Raw genomic sequence first — 24,445 nt, forward strand, 5'->3', positions numbered from 1 at the left:
TGTTTTGACCAGCTAGAAAGTACGTCAATAGTTGGACTAAGTACAAGAAAAAATTGCTTAACACAGCTCTCATTCTGGTCACAGATATGCTTACATTTACAAGTAGAAGGACAAGATTCTTGAAGTTCATGTAGTCAACAATAATACAAAGCAGAAAGCTACTCTAAGTCCCAGCTCTAGCTTGAAACTGAATCAAAGGAAAACATTTTTGAATGGAATACACCAAAAACAATGGCGCTTCAGCAGAGCACAGTGCAGGAAACTAGAACATGAAGGCCAGTGATTACTAGATGGAATTGCCAAGGGAAACCCTAAAAAATGCTTGTCCAATTTAAACAGCGTGTTTATGCCACTATAAATGCGACCTATTTAACCTCTTGACTGTTTTTTCCTGAACTTTTTCATCCCATCTCCGAGGACATCTTTATCTCTGGGAAAATACACATTAAAAAAAAATTTTAAGTGATCATTACTTTGATGACCCAATTAGAATAGTTACTATCTAACATAAGAAAAATCATTTTAAATACTTTGCATAATCACTCGGACAATTCTGTTATCATAGTTCTCTAAGTTTAATTGAAATCTACATGCAGGAAGGCACAATTTCTTCTTTTAAAGGAACTCAGAATAACTATACTCCTTTAAAAAGCAAAGTAAAATAACGTACTGCTCTAAAACCAGCAAGGCATTACAGCCTGATTTCATGACTTCATCTAATCTTTCTAATGTGCAGTAAAGTTTGAGATACTCCATATAAATTAGTCTGTTACTGCCATTATCCTTTCCCTGCCCTCCCACCACCCCTGTTAAGAAAAAAAGGAAGGAAAAAGCATGCATTTTTTTGCCATAAGCTATTTGTTACCATTTGTTAAAAATATAATAATGAAATACACTTCCAATTTTATTAATGCAGCAGCAGCAGCTAGATGTCTTAGGAATGCGCTACAGAATATATTCCAAAAGATAAGATTTCTCCATAAAATTGTTTTGTGTTCATGACTCAGATTACAAGGTTGTTGTGTTTAAATTAATCAATTATTATTGAAAAGTAATTGAAAAAAATGGAGCGCTATGCTTTTTCCCTCTCTGACGCATAGAAAGGGAAAATCAATTGGGAAATTCATATAATAAGGAACACTACTATGCAGTGTTTTTCTGATACAAAGTTGAAAGAACATGTTAAATAGAGTAAGAATCTTAAATTTTATCTCATTGGCTCTGTTTATATGAGACAGTAGCAACCCTAATCAAAGACTATTAGAGTTGCTACTGTTAAGAGTTCATAGAATCATTAAGGTTGGAAAAGACCTTTAAGATCACCTAGTCCAACCTTCTACCTACCACTAATATTGCCCACTAAACCACATCCCCAAGTACCACATCTATCTTTTCCTTAAACATCTCCTGGGACAGCGACTCCACCACTTCCCTGGGCAGCCTGTCCCAATGCCTGACCACTCTTTGAGAAGAAATTCTTCCTACTACCCTAACTGTACCTCCTCTGGTGCAACTTGAAGCCATTCTTTCTTGTCCTATCACCAGTTACCTGGGAGAAGAGGCCAATCCCTGCCTTACCACAACCTCCTTTCAGAGATTTGTAGAGAGCTATATGGTCTCTCCTGAGCCTCCTCTTCTCCAGACTAAGCGATCCCAGTTCCCCCAGTTGCTCCTCATAAGATTTGTGCTCCAGATCCTTCACCAGCTTTGCTGCCCTTCTCTGGACACTCAAGGTGCGGCCTCACCAGAGCCAAGTATGTGGGGACAATCACCTCCCTGCTCCTAATGAGATGGACTATTTCTCATGCAAGCCAGGACACCACTGGCCTTCTTGGCCACCTGGGCACAATGCTGGCTCACATTCAGCCAAGCACTGACTAACACCCCCCAGGTCCTTTTTCTCTGTGCAGCTTTTCTGACAACAAAAACATGAATGCACATATTTCTATTGACCTGTATGCTCTGAATTCACCGTCTGTCATTACAATGTCTACAAGCTGATTTTTAAAGAAAAATTTCTGACATTAAGGCTCAAATATCAGTTCAACATTTTCTGCCATGTGGTCTACTTTGCTCCTGACAAGTAGGATTTAACCCCAGAAGTAATCCTTAAATCATAGTTAAAATACGGAGAGAAGTAAAAGATGTATTAACCATAATAAAAGAAAAAAAAACGAGGGATGCAAATATAGGAAGAGCATAATCTAACCTTTGGTTACAAAGCAACTAGGATTTAAAATGTTCTTAAAAAACACAAACTTTCTTGAAGATATTATTTATTTTCTGAATTTTACTTATGATCCAAAATTAATTCAATCCATCAAGTGGGATCACAGCTGAGCCAAAGCACTTGGTAAGAAGCAAAAGACGAGGAATGTCAAATACGTGCTGTAGATAAGATGGAAAGTAAAACATTTGGCAGATGCTTTTTTAAGAAAGCGTACAACACAGGATTAAGAATTGTTCTGTTAGTTTAAATTTCTTTTACTTTATTTTTCTAAGAAAAACAGATCTTAACTAATAAATCATTCCCAATCTTTCCAAGAAGACTGGAAGCGTAAGGAAGAAATTATGGAATGTTTCACAATCAAATTGTTTCACAAAAACTGTACAGCAATAGATTGGGTTCATAAGATACATCAGAGAACATAGGAACAACAACAAATTTTGAATGATGGCTATATTACTGAATTATATTGGTTGTCATATTGTAGAGCAGATAAACTAAAAGAAACCACGTGAACAAACACTTATTTCTATTGTCAAAATTCCCCAAAACCTATTCATGACTAGTAGATTGTAGTTACTCTGCATAAATCTGAAACATGTTTTTGGCAGGAGAAACTTGAATTATAAAGAATAAGAGTCTAGAAATGGAGAAGCAATGGGATGCTCAAAAGATGATCTTTGCTGCTTTAATTTATACAATTAAAAAAAAATCACTAGGATCAGTGGCTAATTTAAGAAAGCATCAAGCATCCACATACCTTGTATATTACTTCAAAATGCATACGCTTCTCAAAAACTAGCACCATCAACAAATATTTACACAGAGGACCAAAACGATCTGATTCACAGCATTACAGATCGGTTGCAAAATATTTAGCTTGATCGCTTTTGAACCAGGACACCACAAATGAATATTCATTTTGACAGTGTAAATCAGAAATGTAACACTTCATTTTTAAAGTCTCAACAACATCAGTGAAGATCAGTCATATTACAAGAAAGAGAGAAACAGTTCTACAAATCTCAAAACAAAATCTCTACAAAATACAGGACAAAAAGTTAAAAGACTGATTTTCACATTTATATTGATTAAAAAATACAATGTCCTCAAAAAAAAAAAAATCACCACAAGCTATCAGACTGAAATTACAGGATGTGGGTGTAAAATTTGGGATTTGCATCCACATTTCCTGCACTATAAGCACAGTAACATTTATTTTTCTTACTTTTAGTCCACTACAGAAACCACCGAAGAATGCAAATAACTTCAGAATTAGTACACACAGAAAAGCTGCAGAGCTACTTTATGGTTCAAGTACAGGGCCAAGTCATCTGAAGTACATATTCAGAGCTGTTCAAAGGTAAGCAGTCTTTCCTAAGCCTTTGTCTCGATTCTGGAAGTTGTATAGCAAAAATAACTCTAGAATCCTTGGCTACAATGCCTTTCATAGTACTTTCTTACAGTTTTATACTTGCATGCTAAATTGAGTTTTTCTCCTTTTCATCTACCACCTCTTCCTCCTCCTTCCATAGGAGTCACAAACAAGTGCTAGGTCAAACCTAATCTAATTGAGATTTTCAAGAAAAGCAACTGCCAGCAGCATGTACTGGCAAAAACATATATCCACACAATTCTATTAAATTAATATTTGCAGATATAGCTATGTAATTGTCTTACAAACAATTGCAACTGCCTGGATAAAACAGAATGGAGACTTGCTGCCATAACATATACACTTGGTATAAAAAATAAACAAAAACAACCAAAAAACAAAAACGTAGCCCTTAGTATGACCTTGGACTTAAGCTTTGATAATTCACAGTGATCAGAGATAGAGCCATCTCAGGTTATTTCAAAGACAGTCACATTACTGAATTAAGATCAAAATACTGCATTGCTTCTGTGTTAGTCCAGACTTCGGTTCAAAACGTTCTCATAGTTTGTGGGAGATAAATTTGATGGTTAGTGACATGGGGAAAATGAACAAAGACTGGCCATACATCCTTTCAGACTATCAACATTTGAAGTGAAGGAGGACTGGATATTAGGACCGAGACGCCCATAACTCTGTCACTCTCTAAATTCTCATATTTTCTTCTTCAGGAAATGATCCAAATGAAATCTAAGTACCAGTCAATATATGGAGGAAGTGGTAGAGTCAGATCCTTCTAGGAGTAATGTTGGATAGTCTCCAGATAGCAAGTTCTTCAGGGACAAGATCTCTAATTAGGGGCATATGTAAGATTAAGCACAAGAAAGGATTCCAGGTCAGGTGGAAGGTAAGCAAGCTCTTGTTCATCATGTTTGATAACTTCTAGAACCAGACCAAAAACGCATCTTCCTCTTATTCTTATTGCAAAACAGCAATCTGATATTACTCTGGAGGCTCAAGAGACTGGTTTTCTGTGGGGTTGTTTTTTTGTTTTGTTTTGTTTTTTTTTTTTTTGGACAATTACCTTGCACTGAAAAGCTTTAGTCTAGGATAACGTGCTTTTTATCCACGGAACTGATTTTTTAAGCCAAGTCAAGTTTCAGGTGTCTCTTCATTGCTAGCATAGAAGTACTTAGGCAAAATTTCCAAATTTTGTGCTCATTTGTCATAGTTACAGTAGCATGCCAATGTCTAATTCAGATCAGATTTGTACTACGAAGAGATCTGGCAATGAAATCATTGCTTCTGTTGAGAAATTTAAGGACTACATGAATACACACAAGAGAAAAGTCCCTGGCCTCAGTACTCTGCAGTCCAACAGATGTCCACTACAATTAGAAAGCTGAAAAAAAGCCAAGTATTCACAAACTGCAAGTGAAGGAAGTCATACCAAAAGCATCCACGATAACAGTCATGGTGACGTGAGACTAAGGCAGTCTCTCATACTTATTTACTTGTTTGTTCCTCAGGAAAGTACATTGAAAGTATGCTGTAATACTCTTCTCAAAAGCAGACACTTCTAAGCCTTCAAGATTCATGGCACAACAACAAACAGAGGGCTTACAGAGAACAAGAAAGCTTCAACATGTCACATGTAATAAAATGTGATTCTTACAGTTCCATGAAACATAATATAAAGCTAAATGAATATAACCAAACATTTGTTGTTTTAGCATTGTCACTTCATCACTTCTTTTTTGCTAAATATAGAAGTAACCTTTTCAAGCTTTATTGTTTTAGATTAGATTTGACTGATTTTAATATAGGGATTATTTTCCAATTCTTCTACACTTGCAAGATAATTCTACAAACAGATGAATTTCTACTTGCTTTTGCTTTTCAAAACTGTTAAAGTTCTTAAAGGATGCAAATTCCTTTTGGTATTGTTATGGTAAGAGGCCAGAAATTTGAAATGAGACATGCGCCAAAAATTAACTTTTCAGAAGCTATTCCAGACCATCTGGAGAAGATGCATTTCAAGTACAAAATAATTAATACCACCTTCACTAAAACACTAAACATACAGTAGTTGGGCCTTTCCTTCATGTAATTAAAAGCTTAGATAGTATCAGACTACTCAGAAGAGATTATGAATCACTCACAACAAAATACTCTATTAAGTTTAGGTAGTATTTTTTCTCCTTAACATACAGCAGTGCTGTCTTCTTCAAAACTGCTGATTAGAGCTTCAAGTGTACTTTAACTGTAGCCCAAGAAACCACTTTCACTAAGAGCTAAAATGAAACTCCTGACCTTATCCGAAGTGGGACCGTATCCAAATCAAGCAATACATTCATGGTTCTTAACATGGGCTGAAAATACAGGTGGAAGCAATAAGTAACTTCAACAGACAGAAAAATTTCTTCTTATCTCATATGTTGCCACAAACGATTTATGGATTGGAAACAAAATCTGCACCTGAATTTGACAATAGATAAAAATTGGGTGAATGAAGAAAGTATGTCCAGCCACTTGTACTACCATTACCTTTAATTCTGTACACAACACTGTTTCTGCCAGAAGCGTTAGTTTCAAAGTATGTTCTACATACACAAGGATATCATATTGCCAAAATGAAATATGTTGTGATCCGTAAACTCATCATAAAACATCAATGAAGAGCTCACAGAAATCCACTAAAGCAGCACATAACTCGACAGTACCTCAGCAGTTACATGTTTTCTATGTTAAAGGCAGTCCTCCACTTCCATCCCTAGCACATACAACTCAAACTACAAAGTTGTTCATAATGTTTGGACACATTTCTGAAGGAAACTGTCTACTTCAATAATTACAAAATAAATCTCAATTTTATTTATTGTGACCATATTGTTAATTGACCTAAAAATCAGGGCAACCATGAACTCTGGAAACAACTAATATTATATATAATATATTAAATATAAGGATATTTAATTTTCTTACTTAATATTTAATAGAGTAGCATGAATCTAATGCGGACCCCAGCAAAATAAGACTTAGTTTTTTAAAAAAAAATTGTGATACTCTAACAACTTTTATAATTGCTTTATGTTGTTTCTTTTACTCTGATCTAGGAAATCTAAAAAACACCAGAAGTCTATCAGCTATTTTAAGTTCAAATGATATAGACTGCTGCATGAAGATTTCTATTTAGATATGCCATAATAACTAGTCAGCATCAGCGCTACATTCTCCTTGCAGTTTTGAATACTTCACCCATACATTTAACAGAGAGGGATAAAAAAAGTTCCAAGACAAGAATAGACTCCTAACAGCAGTTATCTAGCAACCTGATATGTTAATCTTGTTAAACAGTTGATGGATAGTTAGTTAACCTCTCACAACTTCTTACGCTATGACCACTTACAAAGAGAACTTTACAGTCCTTTAGCACCAGCTCCTCTGCGGAGTTTGATACTTAATTCAGTTAAGTCATTTAGCTGATATAAATAATGGAAACACAGCAAGGTCCTGAATTTGCAGCAGAACTGTGACTGATATTATCAGAATAACCAGTAGATCAGGAGATCTAAAACCATACTAAGCTTCAGAATAGGCTTTGGCATTTACCAGTTCTCTTTGCAGACTGAAATGAAACTTCAACTTTCAAATTACTCCATACATCTCAGTCATCTGATATCTACATTCACAATTCATGTTTAAGTAAGATCTTTAAAGAAGAACACAGCTAGAAGTATTGGTTGCTCATTACAACACAGACAGCTATGCTGAAATTTCTCATTCCATACACAGGAAATTCTTAAATTTTCTTTTAAAGCCTCATAATAAGATAACCATAAACACTATTAAAAATGCCTAGTCCTATAAATGACAGCACCCACCCTGATTCTCTGTTTCTAAGACAGAAGATTAAGCAGCAAACTATGCAGGTCTCTGCCTTCTATAAATAATCTAATAGGATCTCTGAAGACCATTATAAAAGAGATCATGTAATAATCTATGAAACATTTCAACTTTTAACAAACTCCCACTTCTTTTCCTCCCAAAACAATAACAAAATGTTTTTTAAGAGATATACCCAGAACAGAGTATGAGTGAACATCAATAAATTTATATGTTGTTCTCACTGAAATTCTTTTGGTGTGTCCGCAGTGTTTAGTAACATGGGAAGAAAAGGAAACTCTGCCTCAGTTTTCAATCGTTCCTTGGGCTGCAGTCTTTTTTGTACCTAAGCACAGAACCTATATCTTACTTGTCACATTTAGTTAATCTTCTGATGTTAACTACTCAGTGCCTACATTTCCTTTTTTGGAAGCAAGCCGTGAGAGGTCCAGTTAAGAGGAAAAAAAAAAAACAAAACACTTTTCTCACTTGTTTCTGGGAAACATAGTCAAATATTTGCATAGGCTAGTTAGCTCTTTCCCATTTTGACTGTAGCCGTACCCTCCTAACGAAGAGCGTCACATATCCATACATGCTCAGAGTGTTGCTACCAAAATAAATAAAACAAACAAACAAACAAAAAAATAGAAAAACAGCACCACAGTGGTTAGCTCCTTAAATTCATCTCTTTACATCATATTTATTTGCCTACTTTTTTCTTCTGCTCTATCAAACATGCTATCTCCTTCTACTGTGAATTCCAGCAATAGCCTGTCCTTCCATGATATCATCTTTTTCAGCTACCAAGATATTCTTAGTCCTTGTACAATGGCAGCATTTATTAACCAATTGAAAAAGGAACAAACAAAACCACCCGCACAATTTTTCTTGTGTTTTTATACATATGCTGGAGAAAAAATCCCAGAAATTTCCACTGAGCTACTCATTTTCTTGTAAGTATATTCCCAGCATTCCCCTTTGTCACAAAAACAAAAACACAACATAAAATTCCCAAAGCAGAGATTGAGCTGACCAACTTTTCCCCTCTGTTACTCCTCACTCAACTGAGGTTTCTTTCCTTACACTGGAAAGCATTCACAAAAATAGGTGGTATTCTGCTATCTGCTTACACTGCACCTAGCAAATCTGATGCTGCACTTAACGCTTTTGGGTCTGACAACAAGACAACAAATGTTTCAACAGCCAAATCTAATGTGAAGACAAAAGCCTTCTAAAACCAGCTTTTTCCAGCTGGTCGTCCCAAACTTGGGAATCGCGCACTTTTCACGTGGCAATTCTCAGACCTGTTTCCTTTCTCCTGGGTGACTCCTTGGTTGCAGGGCACTGCTCCATTCCTGCAGTTAGTTTGGGATCCAAACAGATTTTGCTGCCCTCTTGTGGCCAGTGACGATTTTAAGGTCTACAAGTCACACGTGCATGCACACACACACACACACACACACACACACTAGTAGGCAGGAAACAGTTACAAAAACTTTGATTCAGTTGAACTAGCACACATTTTTGTCCTGACAGACAAACTTGCACAAATTAGTGCCAGACTTTAACGAAAGTAAGAGTCAAAAATGACACTGCAGAGGTAAGGAAGGTCTCCCAATACCTTCCCTAGAAAGGACTGTTAGAGGCTTTGTAGCAGAAACACATCAGTCATGCTCACTTAACAGCTAGACGGATAAACTTCAAACTCAGCTATCCCTCAGCTGCCATGTGTAGAAAACAATGTAAATGAGCTATAAAAATACTGCAAAGAAAGAGGGAGAAAAAGTAACTTTAAACTCTTTTGTCAATTATGCTTTATAGCTATACTAATCTATAAATTATGAATCATAATAGTCTCATTTATAGCAAGTGGATGACATGAAATGGCTGAAGGACGCAAGCTGTACAATGGTTTCACACTAATAAAGACGTAGCGGGGATTTAAGTCTAATGAGAAAACTTACACAACAGTCTTCAAGAAAAAACAGTGAAGACATTCTACAGCAAGGAACACCGAAACAGTTGAAATATCTGATTTAAAGACAATGCTAGTACTACAAGAGACCAGTTTAAGAGGTACAGCAACTCAAATACTAAGGTATTAATTCTAGAAAATAACAATTATGAAGGCTCACGTCATCAGCAGTTTATCCAACAGCTTATTCAGAGGGTTTGGAGATAGAGAAAGGGATCAACTCTCCCTCGTCCTACATCTTTGTCACTACTGTAAGTATGCTAATGCATATGGATTTTATTACTACAACATTTGATTAAAATATTTGGAAAGTTAAAACATATATTTCAAAAAGGAAAGTACTGCCTCCAAAGGATTAAAGGCAATCTGTGCTTATGTTGGATTTCCACTTATGCAGAAACAGTACAGGATTTCTTTATTTATATACAAGGGTTTTTAATATCCAAAATTGGTGGTTGTTTGTTCATATTCCAAAGTGGGCCAACATTACAAAAGCATTGTGAAAATCAGGAACATACAGACTTAGTAGAGGACAAGATGAAAAATGAATGTGCTGCAAGTCTGAACGCTACACACTCTGTAAGAAAGCTCACAGGTATTAGTACAAAGAGCAAAACTCCTCAAACTGGCAATTAGTTATTACTCAGAATGGCAGAAAGGTCTATTTTAAACTTGCAGAACCAAGCAAGAGGGGAAAAAAAAAAAAAAAAGGAACATGAACAACAACAATCACCACAGCATTGTTCTATCTAATTATCTGTTTATATTTTTGCTGAAGTTCTGAAATAGGAAGGTTTTTTTTTTTTTTTTTTTTTTTTAATAACTATTTATCCAGCTGCCTTCAGGACCTTGTGAGGACCAGCAGGGCATGAATGCACAATTCTCCAAGTCATTTAGACTGGATGGCATATACAGAATCAACTGTTGTAAAATGGAAACACTACAAACAGGACTCTTAAAAAAACCACCTAGCAGTTAATGTATGCATTTTCCAGACAAAGAGGAGAAAGCAGTGTGCCACCACTGTCTTATTCAGACAAAGCATCACTGCGTACACAGCGTAACTCCTAAGTACACCTCACTGACCATTAAAAGCAATGAATTTCTATATACTCTGGCTTCCCAAAAAGCACCCCCTGCAGATGATTTCAAGACATGTTTAGAGGAGAATGTCTTTCTGGATCACATTAATCGTATGTCCCAGATTTTTGATCTTTAAGGTCCCCTCCGACCTAAGCCATTCCATGATTCTATGATACTGCCATGGACAAGTTATATGGTTTGGTAGCACAGGCAACTTACAGTTTCCAGATATGTACAAAGATACTGATTTATAGGTTTAAAAAAGTAATTTAATTCAAACTCCCATCAAAACTGGATTCAGGTCAACTACACAATGCTACATCCTAGAGCAGTCAGAAAGTCCAAAAAAGCCACATGAAATCAAAAGTTTTGAAAACACTCTTCTTAAGATAAGCCATGTAAAAGAATGAAATTGCAGTAATAAGCTTCCTTCCCATACACTTACCACCTCAAATGTTGCTTATATTCAAGCCAACATCTCTTTTCTATTGGAAATTATTCATTTCTCAACTATTTGTTAAGAATATGAGGCAACGTGGCTCCACTGCCATCTCAGGTTTTCTAGATCCTGAATTGCAAAATGCAATGTAATCGTAAGCATAGCTTAAGTTTTCAAACAAGTGCAGCTGAACTATAGCTGTAAGGAGAGGTTAATGAGAATCAGCTTCAGCTGAGCTTCACTTGGATTGTTACCCATGTGGCTTGCAGGCAAAGAGCTGTCTGATATGGAAAAAATCAGATGAAGAAGGATGAGTTCCTGCTTCAGGACGCTTGAGATACTGAAATAGGCTACAACAGTATTAAAAAAAAATATCTTCAAAGTCTTTCAAAAAGTTCTGACATGCTTTGGAAAGGGAAGGAAAATGAAGGGAAATGGAAAACTTTAAAGTGTTTCTTTTAATTCTTCTTGTTTTATAGAATAAATGACTGTCTGGACCTCATTTTAGAAATACTGTGTCTTTCAATTTTCCAAATAAAACACAAAATTTGCATCTATTGGTTAGCAAGAACTTTAGAAAAATACCAGACTCCTTAAAACAGCTTTGACTTTTAAGCATCACATATTCACATCTCAGAAAGCATCTCCCAAATAGGCCGAAGTTAATACCAATATAAGAGGTGGAACAAAACAAAATAACCGTGGCCTACCTTCCTAAAATAATCAAGAAGAAATTTGGATATATTGAATCAGCCTTGCTAACAATTTAAAAACAAACAGCTCTGAATCTAATAAAGTATTTATTCCGTAAGTTAACGGTAGTAAGTTTTGTTAGCAATTACAAACAATTTTAATATGGACCCAAAGTCAAAAACTGAAATTGGCTAAAAGATAATTACATTATTGAATCCTGTTTTCCTTCAATTAAAAAAAAATCAGCTGTCAAAACATCAGTATTCTCTAATCAAAGTGAAATTAGAGAACGATTACAGAGTCATTTGGTATAAGCATAAAACCCAAGAAACCAACATTTTGCCCAAAATACCTGGAATTCAGTGGGAAGCTAGCTTCTTCAACGGTTGATGGATCAAATGGAGAATGTCATCATAGCTCGTTGATGTTTCCCCTTTCTCTTCATTAACACTAATTTTGTATATTATAAAGTCAAAAAAAATTTCAAAGTTTTTTTCTGCTGAGTTAAGAAGTCACTGCATCTCACTGATTGAAAGGCCACACTGAACTACAGTATCTTCATATCAGTTCTGGAAACAAAAGGAACACTGATCATCCAGGACTGGTGTCTGGTATACTGCTAAGGCTGCTGTATCAAAACACCACTTAATTCTGCAGAAGCACAATGCTATGTTATGCATTATAGTTCTAGCCTGCGTTATTTAAAGGGACTTACATTTTGAAGAGGTTTCTAAACCAAAAACTGTAAACAAAATTTTGTTCTTGTCAGCTTACCTGATGCGTTCAAAGTTTTTTTTTTTTTTAATTTAAACCGATATCCTTCATAACTTTCACTCTTTCACTGACTTATACTACATTTTGGAGAAGAAAAATTATTCTGTGAACACACAACTCTTCCTTCAACTGGGTGTTTACCTAAAATTATTATTATTCAATTAATTATTCAGCTCGATACAAGGAATTACAGATTTAGTTTACAGCCAGAATCAGGCAGGCAACAGGTATACATGATCATACTGTCTAGCCTTAAAAATGTACAAACTGATGTCAAGAGTCTTGCTGAACTGAAGAAACAGAGTGTAAAGCCATTTATTACCTGATTAGCATTTCAGATCCCGTCCAGAAGAAGAAGGAAGTATTACTGGGGGGCATAAGGGGAGCTGGGGAGAGTTTGTGGGCTTGAGAAAACATTTTACAAAGCAACATCCTAGCAAATAGGTAAATGAATTTTACAGAAAGGATGACACACACTTGCATGTTTAGTCTTCAAAGACCAGAGGTTTTCTCTCAAGTGCAGGCATAAAAATAGCTGACACCTTAACTCACAAGTTATGCACGCTGAAAATCAAGACCAGAGATCACATTGAACAGTGACATGGGGCAAACCTGAAAAACTAGTATCACAAGGAAACTTGTTTTGATGATGCTAATTTATTATTACATGAAGAGACTGCAGTTCCTAAGCGAGACTATATTTGTATTACTGATGAGGGGGAAGAACGGGGGAGGGGGAAGAAGCATGTTATGTCTCACAGAAAGAAAATAAATTCATCTGCATATTTTGCTTTCTAAAACTTCCTAAAAGTCTAATGCAAATTTCATATAAAATGTCCTATAAAATTAGAGAACACTCTATTCTACTCTAATCAGAGAGTAGGTGAGGGGAGGAGAGAGCATGCAGAGTAGCAAGTTATTGACACAGTACTCAGTATTTGCAAAGCACTCACATTGAACAGTAAATGCCTCGAGAGTCCTTGAAAGCTTACTTCAGAGGACAAACCAACAGCTTTGAAAAAAGGGTACATAAATTGGATCCCCATGATCAATGGTTATCCAACTATAAAAAACATTCTGACATCCAAATCCCCGTAAATTTTTATTTAGCAGATTTATTACTGGCAATGAAGGAAATCACTCTTGTCTTTGCAAGATATATCTTAACAATTCCAGTGCAACAAAGTGTCAGCCAAGTATCTGTAATCCATTTTTCTTTCTTCCAGAAAAAGATTTGTATTACAGTAACCCTAAGTTATGTTGGACAGTTGGTTTAAAAAAAGACAAAACAACTCGCATGCAAATAATTAACACCATAAAGAAAATGCAAGTAACAGCTCTATGAACAATTTTGGAACACAAAGATTCTACTTCTAAAAGGAAGCATGTTTCACTACCTTGGGGTTTTAATGATGCTTTTGAAGAGGATATGACTTTGACAAACAACACCTCTGCAGACATATATCATCAGGTCTGGGGTTTTGCCAGTGCACTATACAATGACAGCAGAAATTTCCATCTGTCCATATTCGGAATTCATTAAAAGTCAGTTTAAATTGGATTTTAATAAAATGTTGTATCTTCATCCGATCGCAAGTATTGTGTGTGATGTCAGTTCTCAAATCAGTGTGCCAGAATAACTCAATTTCTTACCATCCTCAAACAATTTGAGATAACCAGTTATCAGAAATCACATTCAAACCAAATCCTTCCAAAATTTTTACCCTTCAAAAAATTTTTAAACATTGGACTAGCATTTTCTTCTGGAACAAAAGAAATGATTGCTACTACACTATCAAACAAAGAAAAGTGGCGCTGTAAGAGCAGTTTCCTCCTCTTGTCACTATTTTTTCCTGTAATTCAGACATGCTTCTATTTCTAATGTGGACGTTCTGTACTCTATATGTACATAAATAACCAAGTTTGGCACTTATAGTAAGATTTATATTCATACAAATATTAAAATATACCCGTTAATAAAAGCAGACCTCTCAAAGAAAGAGCACTGAGGATCAGATTCTTAGGTGACATAAATTATTTAGGGAAAGAAGACAACAAAGGCACCTTTTAAAATACTACATACATGTTTTTCACAAGTTGTTTTGTTTTGGTGTTGGTTTTTTTTCCTCCAAAAAAGTAAACCACATTCATAGTGTGTTATGAATTATTCTGTGTCTTACATATCAAGGTAACATATCTCTTCTCAATAACCATTTCGGGGACAGTTTGAATATTGGACACTGGCCTTTTCAAATTCTGTCTAGTTTTACAGACTAAGTATTCTAAAAATCTAATTATTTCCTTAGAAGTCTGAAAATTTGAATGTATATAAGATCGGCAACAGTTTTATCTAGTCATTTTATTTGGCCATTAGCTTGTTGTTGATCACAAATCAAGCATAAGTGATACAAACTTGACAAGAGTCACCCTGCACTTCGGTCAGACAGGTAGGCATTGCCTTATGATGGATTCATGTCCTTCCTTACACGCGCATGCTGGGCACAGCAGATTACAAAAGGCCCTTACCATTTTCTGCATCAGTTTTCTTAAATTTGTACACAGAAAACTTCACCTCCATGAGTCAAGCAATCAAATCAATTCTACGCTAGAAATCAATTCCTAGCAAGTAATTAGGAAGTATATACAATAATTAACATGCTTCACTGGGAGTCATGTTTATACACAATCCATTAAAGTGCATTTGTTGATGAAAAAATGCCCTTGTACACTGGACCATCTACACAGTTAAAGGGTTATATGTCTTCAAGTGCTTAGAGTAAGCTTCACTTGTAGAATGCATTTGATTTATTTTGAGCTAGCTTTATTAATTTCTCTACACTTTTTAAATTAACTTCCTCCACCTCAGACTCTCTCCAGATTCTGTAACTGCCCTCTCTATCTTCTACTGTACACGCACTCCCAGGTTTCATTATACTAAAGGTGATAGCAGATGTCCTTCCATATCCACCCGGTATCAAATCATATTTCAGCTAAGGAGCGCTTTTCTGACCTACACAGATTCCTTCATTTAAGAAAAGAAACACTTCTATGAGAAAGGACAGCATTACTGACAAGCCTACTGAATGCAGATTAATACATGCTGTGTTCATACTCTGAGCACCCTCACACTTCGGAAAGAACAGTCGAAATCTGTTCACAGCTAAGCACCACCTTTTTAAAGTGAATGCCATCATACGCACACTCTGTCAGTATAGCTGACAATTTCAGAATGAAGTATCACAAATAAAGCATTTTTCTTTTTTATTAAATGCTTCTTGCTTAACTCGCCTGAACTCACAAGAGAAGAAAGGGGTTGTGACTGAGGGTCAGTAACAGTATGTGGAAGACAGAGTGCTGAGATGCTTTGGCTCCTTATTTAATAGATAATATCAACATATTTCTGACCTAATCAGAGATTTGGAAAACAAGCTTGGGAAAATTAAAAGCCAGTTAAAAAGTACTGACCAAGTTTTTATGCAGTTAATTAAAACCGATATCAGCATTTACAATGTATTTTAAAATAAAAATACTTCGTTTTAAATTCCTTCCTGAAGTAAAAGTCTGTAAGAACTAAAATATCCTAGGATATCGATGGCCAGAGAAGCCATTAAGATAGTATACTTAGGGACATTTTGGAAAACTATAAATACCAACAAGGTGATCATTAAAGTTTACAGAGTCACACATTTCGAGGCTGTTACACGTGATCTTAGAAGCCAAATATTTTAGAAGTAACTGAGAAAATGGAAGGAATTTAAAAAGCTGGAGGATATACAGAATGTAAAATACGAGTCTATTTTCCTCAATTAAATACCATTTTAAAATTGCATTGAGATTAAAACTAAGTCATTTACCTATCTAATTATGCTTCAGAAATATGACTAAGCAAACAAAATGCAAATCACAATGTCATCATCTGTAGTAATGATTCACAATAAATAATCCTTACAAGAATACTAAACGAAGTTATTTTTTTTTCTTAGTAATTACATAATAAATGCAAACATCAATAATTCTTTTCTGTAGTAAACAGCTGTGACAGCAAGGTGGTCTAATCAGCCTTACAGACAGGCTGAACAGTTTAAGAATTTCCACATACTTATAACAAGAAGTATGAATATTTACCCTCAGACAAACAAATTATGTATCTATTATATTACTTTTTGCTAGCTAATCAAGTTAACTGTAAATAAAAACCGAGGTGAGTTTTAACTGGAACGTTCTACTCTGCCTCAACTTATATAAACATTATTAGGAACTTTATTTACCAACTACAGCAATAACCTGTTTGAAAGCTTCAATTACCCAAATCTAGTTTAAAACTGTCAGGTTCAGTGACTATTTTGTCAGCACATCGCATACGGATAACTAAAATCACGTAACAACGATTAGGCTTTCCTAGCAGAAGAATCAGGCAATAGAGAACAGTCCCACATAGAACAACAAAGGTAACCATGTGGGTGTATCCAACTGAAAAGCAAAATCAATTGTATCAGGAAATTTCTTTTTGCCCTGTGTGACAGTAAAGGTCCCAGACTAAAAGTACAACCATTTGGAGTTTCCCTAAATCAGTGAATGGCATCAGCATAATTGTGGTCAGGATGGGAAGTGTGAACTGGGGGGTGAAGTCTCCCTCTCCTAGCATTCTTGTTGAGCTAGCAAATATTTGCGCCCCAAAATTGGCCTTCAAACTAATTTCAGTAACTATTTCAGAAAACATGAAAAAGGAGAGCATATACACACACAAAAAAAACAGGAGTTGGTTTTAACTCCAGTCAGTCAAACCAAATCTAAGAGATCGCATAGAACACAAAATTTCCACATACACACATTGTTTTGTATATTATGCATCTTTCTCATTTTTTTCCCAAATGGTAGAAAAAGAGATACATTAACAAAAGTAATAACTGAAATTTATAGCCAAAAATCCGAGCACTGGATATAAGCAAAAATAAGGATTCATTACTGAAGGCAGTCACTGGCATTCAAAACAAATAAACCTCCCAAAGCTTTTCATCAGTCAGACTACGAAGCTGTTTTAACAAAAGAATGTATATCCAAAATATCCACATAATGTCTGAAGAAGCATGATATAGTATTGACAGATGCTCATGGTACACGTGAGAATTGCCAGTACTTTGTAAACAACACACAGATCCAAAACAAACGAACTTCAAATTTTATTTTTATAGCCTCTATATTGTAGGTGGGAATATATGTTTGTTTCCATAGATGTTCAACATGTGCACGTATTGGAAGTATCTGCATTTGTGTTTGTTGTTTTTTTTGTTGCTTTTTTTCTAAGTCTGTATAGCTCTTCAGTGATTCTTAATATACTCCGTAAGGAATCTCACATACGGGTCACTGAAGAGCATCTAAACACTATGTGTATATTTCTGTATTATTTTTAATCAGAAGTACTATGCCACAGAGGCTAGAATGACACCGGTACCTAAGAACTGAAGAACACAAACGTTTTTGTTCCATGTTGAAAGGAGTTACTGTCCACTTACTGTCTGGTAGTATAAATATGACCTTTCAGAGGAAACTCCACTGTGTGGTAGAAAAGGTATTCAATATTCACAACACCAATGAAAACAACAAATATTGTGGTAAAGCACTTTTTTCTCTGCAGAGCTATGGCCACTTGGTAGCGGAATCCTCTGCAATCCAGGAGAGAAAACAACCACTGCAGAGCAGGGGAACCTGCCACAAAAGGGAATACTGGTATGCAGCTTCGAAACTTTGCTAATGAAGAGTATCTCCATCAACATGAAACCTGCTGCTACTGCTTTGGGAGACACAGTTTATGCATGACATGCATGCTGATTACACGAACGTCACATGGTCAAAATTTACTGCCCTAAGTATGAAGAAAAGCTCAGGAAACTTGGAAACAGTAGAGAAAAAGTGCAAAAAAACAAGGTCAAGCTTTTATTCACAGTTTGGTCATCGGCTGTTGATGATTTGAGGGAAGTCATCTCACTGTATCTTACAAACAGCCTGAAATTTAAAACAGACTTAAAATAGCTTACCTATTTAACGCAGCTTTGAAATACACTCATGAAAAGTGACATCTTTTCCCATGTTACAGTCAAGTAGTATCACCAAAAAAGGCACTGTAAATACATTAAAAATCCTTACCTTCCCCAGGACTGACTGCTGCTGGCAGGTTGGTCCAGTCTATGGTCCAGTCAGGGCATGGATGAGGAGAAAACTTTGCTTCAATACCCCTCTCCTATGTAAAAGGAAAGAAAAAAAAAAAAAAAGGGTTCCAATGTTTTATCCACTGAAATTGGTAGTAAAATTCCCACCAAATTTAATGGCATCACATCACACTACACGACTTTCAGCCCAAATTAAACTTAACAGGCAGTTGACACTACTTTACATGGAGTTCAAACTACATATTTCTGTCATTTTCACAAGAAAGCCTCGTCCATTTTCTCTAGGATAGGCTGATAACTTTGATGCAAAAAAAACAAGAAAAAATAAAAACAACAAGAAAAAATAAAAACAAGAAAAAATAAAAACAACAAGAAAAAATAAAAACAAAATGTGGAAAGCTACAGAACACAATAAGGAGTTTTATTTAACAAAACTCACTAGGGTCTCAGATGTTCAAATATTTACAGAAATAACATCAACAACAAAAAGCAACAACAGAAAAACAAAATAGTTAAGCTAAACATACAATATCCTTTGTTGTGTGTTTTTTTATACGTAGCTTTAAAAGAGGAATGTAGTATCATAAATAAAACAAAAAGTTACATCGATTACTAAGAGTTATTTACAGGGCTTCCATAGCATGTTTACTCAATTCCTGAACAACCAAATACTGTTAACTGAACAAAAAGAGCAAAACCCCTTCCACGTCAAAGCATATCAGACAGAAGACAGACAAAGTACATTAAAATGTTTAAGGCTACCGAAGACTTTGCTTTCACCTGTCTCAAATTAAGTATAATTTAGATAAATTAAGATAACTAAGACAGATCATTAAAAATCTTAAATTACCATTAACTTAGTCATAGTTGGCCTCGGACCACCTATAAATTGAGTGTCTTCGTGCTCTTCTTCTAATTCATTAGGAACTGGAAAGAAGTCCTCTAGATGTGTCTCTGGAGCAGGCATTAACTCTGGAAGCTGGAGAAGCTGCATGTTGCATTTGTCAGCTGCTTTCTTCACCCCGGGTACTTGCTGAACTCTTTGATACCAACTGGAGATCAGAGGCAAGTTTAGCAGATCTTTCCCTTGTTTTTTGCTGTAAACCTAGAAAAATAAAATGGAATGGTAACTTGCTACTGTAAATCTCTTCCTACAGGCAACGTAGAGAAGGCATTAACTGTGGGAAGCGACTGTAGCTCCATGTTAAATCTCAGCATGTTTGCTCACTGCAAAAATCTAGCTAGTTAAGAGCTCTGCCTGCAGGTGGAAATGCAGGTAATGTTTAGATGGTCAACCAGCAATTTCCATGTGATGAAAACGTTTATGTAAACAATTTTGATCATAATTTCAGTCAGTAACAGAAAACATAATTTAAATAATACTGTTTCATGTTTGGTATTTCCTAACATGTGAATAATTCATTTTGATTAATAATCACAAAACACAGTAATTTGAAATGAATGCTCCAGTTAAAGAAAAGAAAGAGAAAACAGAAACTGGAATCTTGAGTGTAAAACAACTAAAATCCTAAATCTGAACATCATGGATACATAACAAAACATATATATACATCACATTTTTATAAGAAGACTACCTAATTTTAAAAGTAATGCCTTCAATGAACTAAAGTAATTTCTGATTGTGTTCCAATATGTTATAAAAGTGAAGGTCCTTACTTTACCATATTTTCAACTTCTTAAAATTCTCATAATTCTCTATAGTGCAACTGAAACAAGCAGTGAAACCAAAAAAGTTCTCTACATACCTACTGCTAGGAGCTGGCTTTACCAAGCTTGTGTGCTATATGCAAGTTAACAACTTCCAAAAGCTCACTATTTAAAAATTACATGGCAAACAACAATTCATAATCAAAAAAAAGCAATATGATGACATCTTACAAATATAGAAATAGGTCTTGAGTAAAAAGTATTTGATTTTCATTATTTAATTGTTCTAAAATAATCTGATTGTGTAATCACCCTGGAGGCATCCTAGATCTGCCTCACTGCTGTGAATTTGACATGCTAGTTCTTCACCTGTAGCGCTGAAGTATCAGTTTGAAATGCCTTTATTTTAAAGGGTGAGAAGGAAAAGAAACATGAAACAGTAACAGTAGCTTTAAAACGAAGGGCCAGAGAAGACAAATGTTTGTGGTTCCCCTGGTCCTGATTTTGCCTCAGCTATAAACAAAAAATCCTGCATGCACAGTTGTACACAATTAAACTGAGATAAAATTATTTTACAGCAAGTTGACAGACTACTTCATGAGATGAAATGGTTATGCGTGCTAGCTATTTGAAAATTCATCCTCCTGTGAAACCTGGGAGGGGATACGTACATGTGAAGAATAGAGTATTGCTGTCACATACTAAGACTTCAGAAATGTTATTTGTTTAGACCCTTACAGAACCTACAACACACATGGATTAAATGAAGTTATTGTTAGGCACTAAGATTATTTCTATCAACATGTCAAGATGCAAGAGTTCTTACTACAAAAATAAGGAAAAAGTATCCTGTGCAATGATCTTCATTTTGTAGAAGTTTAGAAGTATAAAAATGACATCACTGCCAAGAAAAGCTGAAATGTAGGCTATTCAAGGAAAACCAACAAGTCAGACGCAAGCAAACATACACTTACATGTGTGTCTCTGTTTTATCAAAAGATGAGTTTATTTTTTTTTAATTTTTTAACTTGGGGTTCTGCAACTCTGGCACAAGCTGAGAAGTCTGCATCCTTGATGATACTCAAAACCTGACTTAGTGTGGTCCTGCTCTGAGTGGGGGGAATGGACAAGATGATCTGCAGAGGTCCTTTCCAACCCTAAACAGCCTGTAATGCTGTGTACGCTTCAAGCAGAGAATTATAAATCATGCTTACATGAAAAGATCATGCAAAAATGGTGTTTTTTCCACACACCTATCTACTGTGTAGTAATACAAATTGGTAAAGAACACATAGTAAGTTTCGAGCAGCTTTCTTACATGCGGTGTTTATAATGTTCTTAGGGTAAAAGAGTAATTAGTAATAGCTTAAGGTGTAAAAGGGAGATGAATTGTACTTCTAATATCTAGTTCATTATCTTGATATATCTAAGGTATTGGTAGAAATATATTCTTTCAGTTAAGAAAAGTATTTTTGGAAAGCAGTTCTGAGAGGCACTGTTACACTTGATGACAAGTGTTCTAAATTGTATTTTAAAAAGTGAATAGCAGTTTCTCCCAGATGGAGATCAGAGCTTTTGTTATTGTGCTATTAATTTTAAACAGTTACAACTAATAGGAATTGTAACAAGGCTAACCTCAAAAAGATAACAAATGGAAGGAAGTAATGGAAAAACAACTCTTCAGCTTCATTATCTCACTCTTGATAATTATAATTACAGACAAGTCAGCTGAATTTCCTCATTTATTGTATGGTCTGTTCCAGATGCATACTCATTGAAGATTTAATTACTATTAACACCCTTATACAAAGTGGAATTGCAACTATAATCATTTTTTAATGTAATCCAGGAATAGAACAGTGTAGAGTACAGTAGAGTAGTTTAGTTGGAAAGGACCTTCAAAGATGATTCCAACTGCCTGATCACTTCAGGGCTAAGGAAAAGTTAAAGCATGTTACTAAGGGCACCATCCAAGTGCCTTTTACCTCCTGACAGGCAGGAGGCGTGGACCACCCCTCTAGGAAGCCTGTTCTAGTGCTTAACTGTGCTCATGGTAAAGAAACTTCTCCTGATGTCCCGTCTGAACTTCCTCTGGTGTAACTCCGTGCTCTTCCTGTGCATCCTAACATCCTGGGTGGGCGGTCAATAGTAGACATTCATGACAATTTCCAGTTATACAAGTGATAAGAATCATTTTTATATAAATTAAACTCTGCAATTTCTATCAGCGCTAGCAAGAGAAATGGTTTCAACTCATTGCCTGCCAGACAGCTTCAGATGCATGTTCATAAATTTGGATGTTAACTGTACGAATTAAGGTGTAATTGCTTAGAAACTTAACCACTCATCAGAGATAAAACAACATTATCCTAGAGCTCTTGTAATATAGATAAAAATGAAACTGAAAGCCAGTTTCATATAGCTCATAAGCTGCAGGCTGCCAAGGCTCAAGGCTCAACCATGAAGAGCAAACAAATACAGCATTCTCAGCTCCTCAGGGCACATCTACATAAAGATTTCTCTTGGACTGCTGAAATCAATTAAGCTTCTCAGCCAGGATTCTTCTCAAGCCCTGGTAAATCAATCACCACTATATTAAAAAAAAAATACACTCATTTAGAAAAAGCATTGCAAAAATAAAAACAACCGAAATATTTTAAATTATTTAAATCTTTGTCTTACAGATTCTGTTTACGAAATACAGATGTTGTTGCTAATCCTCAATTTTTTTGATTTGCAAAACAGACTATGTAGAGATGAATACTCATTTCTGTAAAATAACTCATCTTAATTCAAGGGTGGACATAGTGATCTACTTCTGAACTCCCATATTAGAATCACCAGACAGAAATTCACTGAGGATAATGATCTCGGTGAAAGAAGTTATTAATAGTTTTTGGCAAAAAATAAAGTTAGTAATTGTCTTGATTTGAGAGATTTTCTTTCCCTGAGACTGACTGACAGCATCTTCTCTAGGAAATTTTTTTTTAACACGATACAGCAAATTTGGCCAAACAACTTGTATAAAAACGCAAATACTAATTTCCCTCAGCTCTTCTTGGTAACAGGCACCAGTTTAGCTATCAGTCTTGTACAGTTCTTGCAGGAATACTGGTAATAGGGAAGTTCATTCTATTGCTTATTATCATATGAAATAAAGTTGTAATGTCTTTAATTTTTTTCTGCATATACATCCTCATAAACCAGAGAAAAGAGATCTTCCTGAGGAAGACTCTCACGCAGTCTTGCAGTAGGAGAGTTTTTCCCATTGTAGAATGTAGAACTGGTTCTGAAGCAGAGTTCAAGCCACCTGCACTACCAAGCCTCTGTCCAGAAGTGAGAAAAGGGTGGGGCAGAAGAAGTGGGATGGGGAATAAAAAATAAATCTGATGGCATCATTGGGCTCAAACCATATTTTGATAAATTCTCATAGTTCAGATGTTCAGGTATTTGCACAATAGAACTTGCATCTACACCTCCAGAATCTGCAATATGCTGATATTTAGTAGAATCATAGAATTAGCTAGGTTGGAAAAGACCTACAAGATCATCCAGTCCAACCATCCACTTACCACCAATAACCCCACTAAACCATGTCTCTCAACGCTATATCTAAATGTTTCTTGAACACCTCCAGGGACGGTGACTCCACCACCTCCCTGGGCAGCCCATTCCAGTGCCTGACCACTCTTTCAGAAAAGCAGTATTTCCTAATGTCCAGCCTAAATCTCCCCTGGTGCAACTTGAGGCCATTCCCCCTTGTCCTGTCACTAGTTACAAGAGAGAAGAGGCCGACCCCCAGCTCACTACAACCTCCTTTCAGGTAATTATAGAGAGTGATAAGGTGCCCCCTGAGCCTCCTCTTCTCCAGACTGAACAAACCCAATAGCAGATGAGCGCTATCAGGAAAAAAAAAAAAAAAAGCAAACAATGTTTCTCAGGCCCAGATAAATTTTGGACAAAGTGAGAGATCCCCTAGCCAAGTGACTAACATTCTCCCTATAAGAAATGTGAAATGAGCTTTTAACCTATCATTAATCTAAAGGTACAGAAAAATGAACTTATTACTAATTACAACATTTGCCTCAAACATTTTGAAGCTTTTAAATTCTTCTTTATAGAGGATGGAAGAGCTCTTGAAACCTCTCAACACCTTACA

The 24,445-nt window shown here is 35.6% G+C and overlaps 1 protein-coding gene across 2 annotated transcripts in view; it reads right to left on the reverse strand.

Moving 5' to 3' along the window:
* The window catches only part of GSTCD (glutathione S-transferase C-terminal domain containing), a 71,478-nt gene that overhangs the window by 37,829 nt on the left and 9,204 nt on the right, over nt 1–24,445 (reverse strand). For both annotated transcript variants that reach the window (XM_021393703.1, XM_021393704.1), the window contains exons 4-5: nt 19,469–19,723; nt 18,596–18,689 (exon numbers count right to left, since the gene is read on the reverse strand). In XM_021393703.1, the coding sequence (XP_021249378.1) occupies nt 18,596–18,689; nt 19,469–19,723 (349 nt within the window). The remainder of the gene's footprint in view (nt 1–18,595; nt 18,690–19,468; nt 19,724–24,445) is intronic.

Source organism: Numida meleagris, chromosome 4 (assembly GCF_002078875.1).
Source record: "Numida meleagris isolate 19003 breed g44 Domestic line chromosome 4, NumMel1.0, whole genome shotgun sequence".
Lineage (NCBI taxonomy): Eukaryota > Metazoa > Chordata > Aves > Galliformes > Numididae > Numida > Numida meleagris.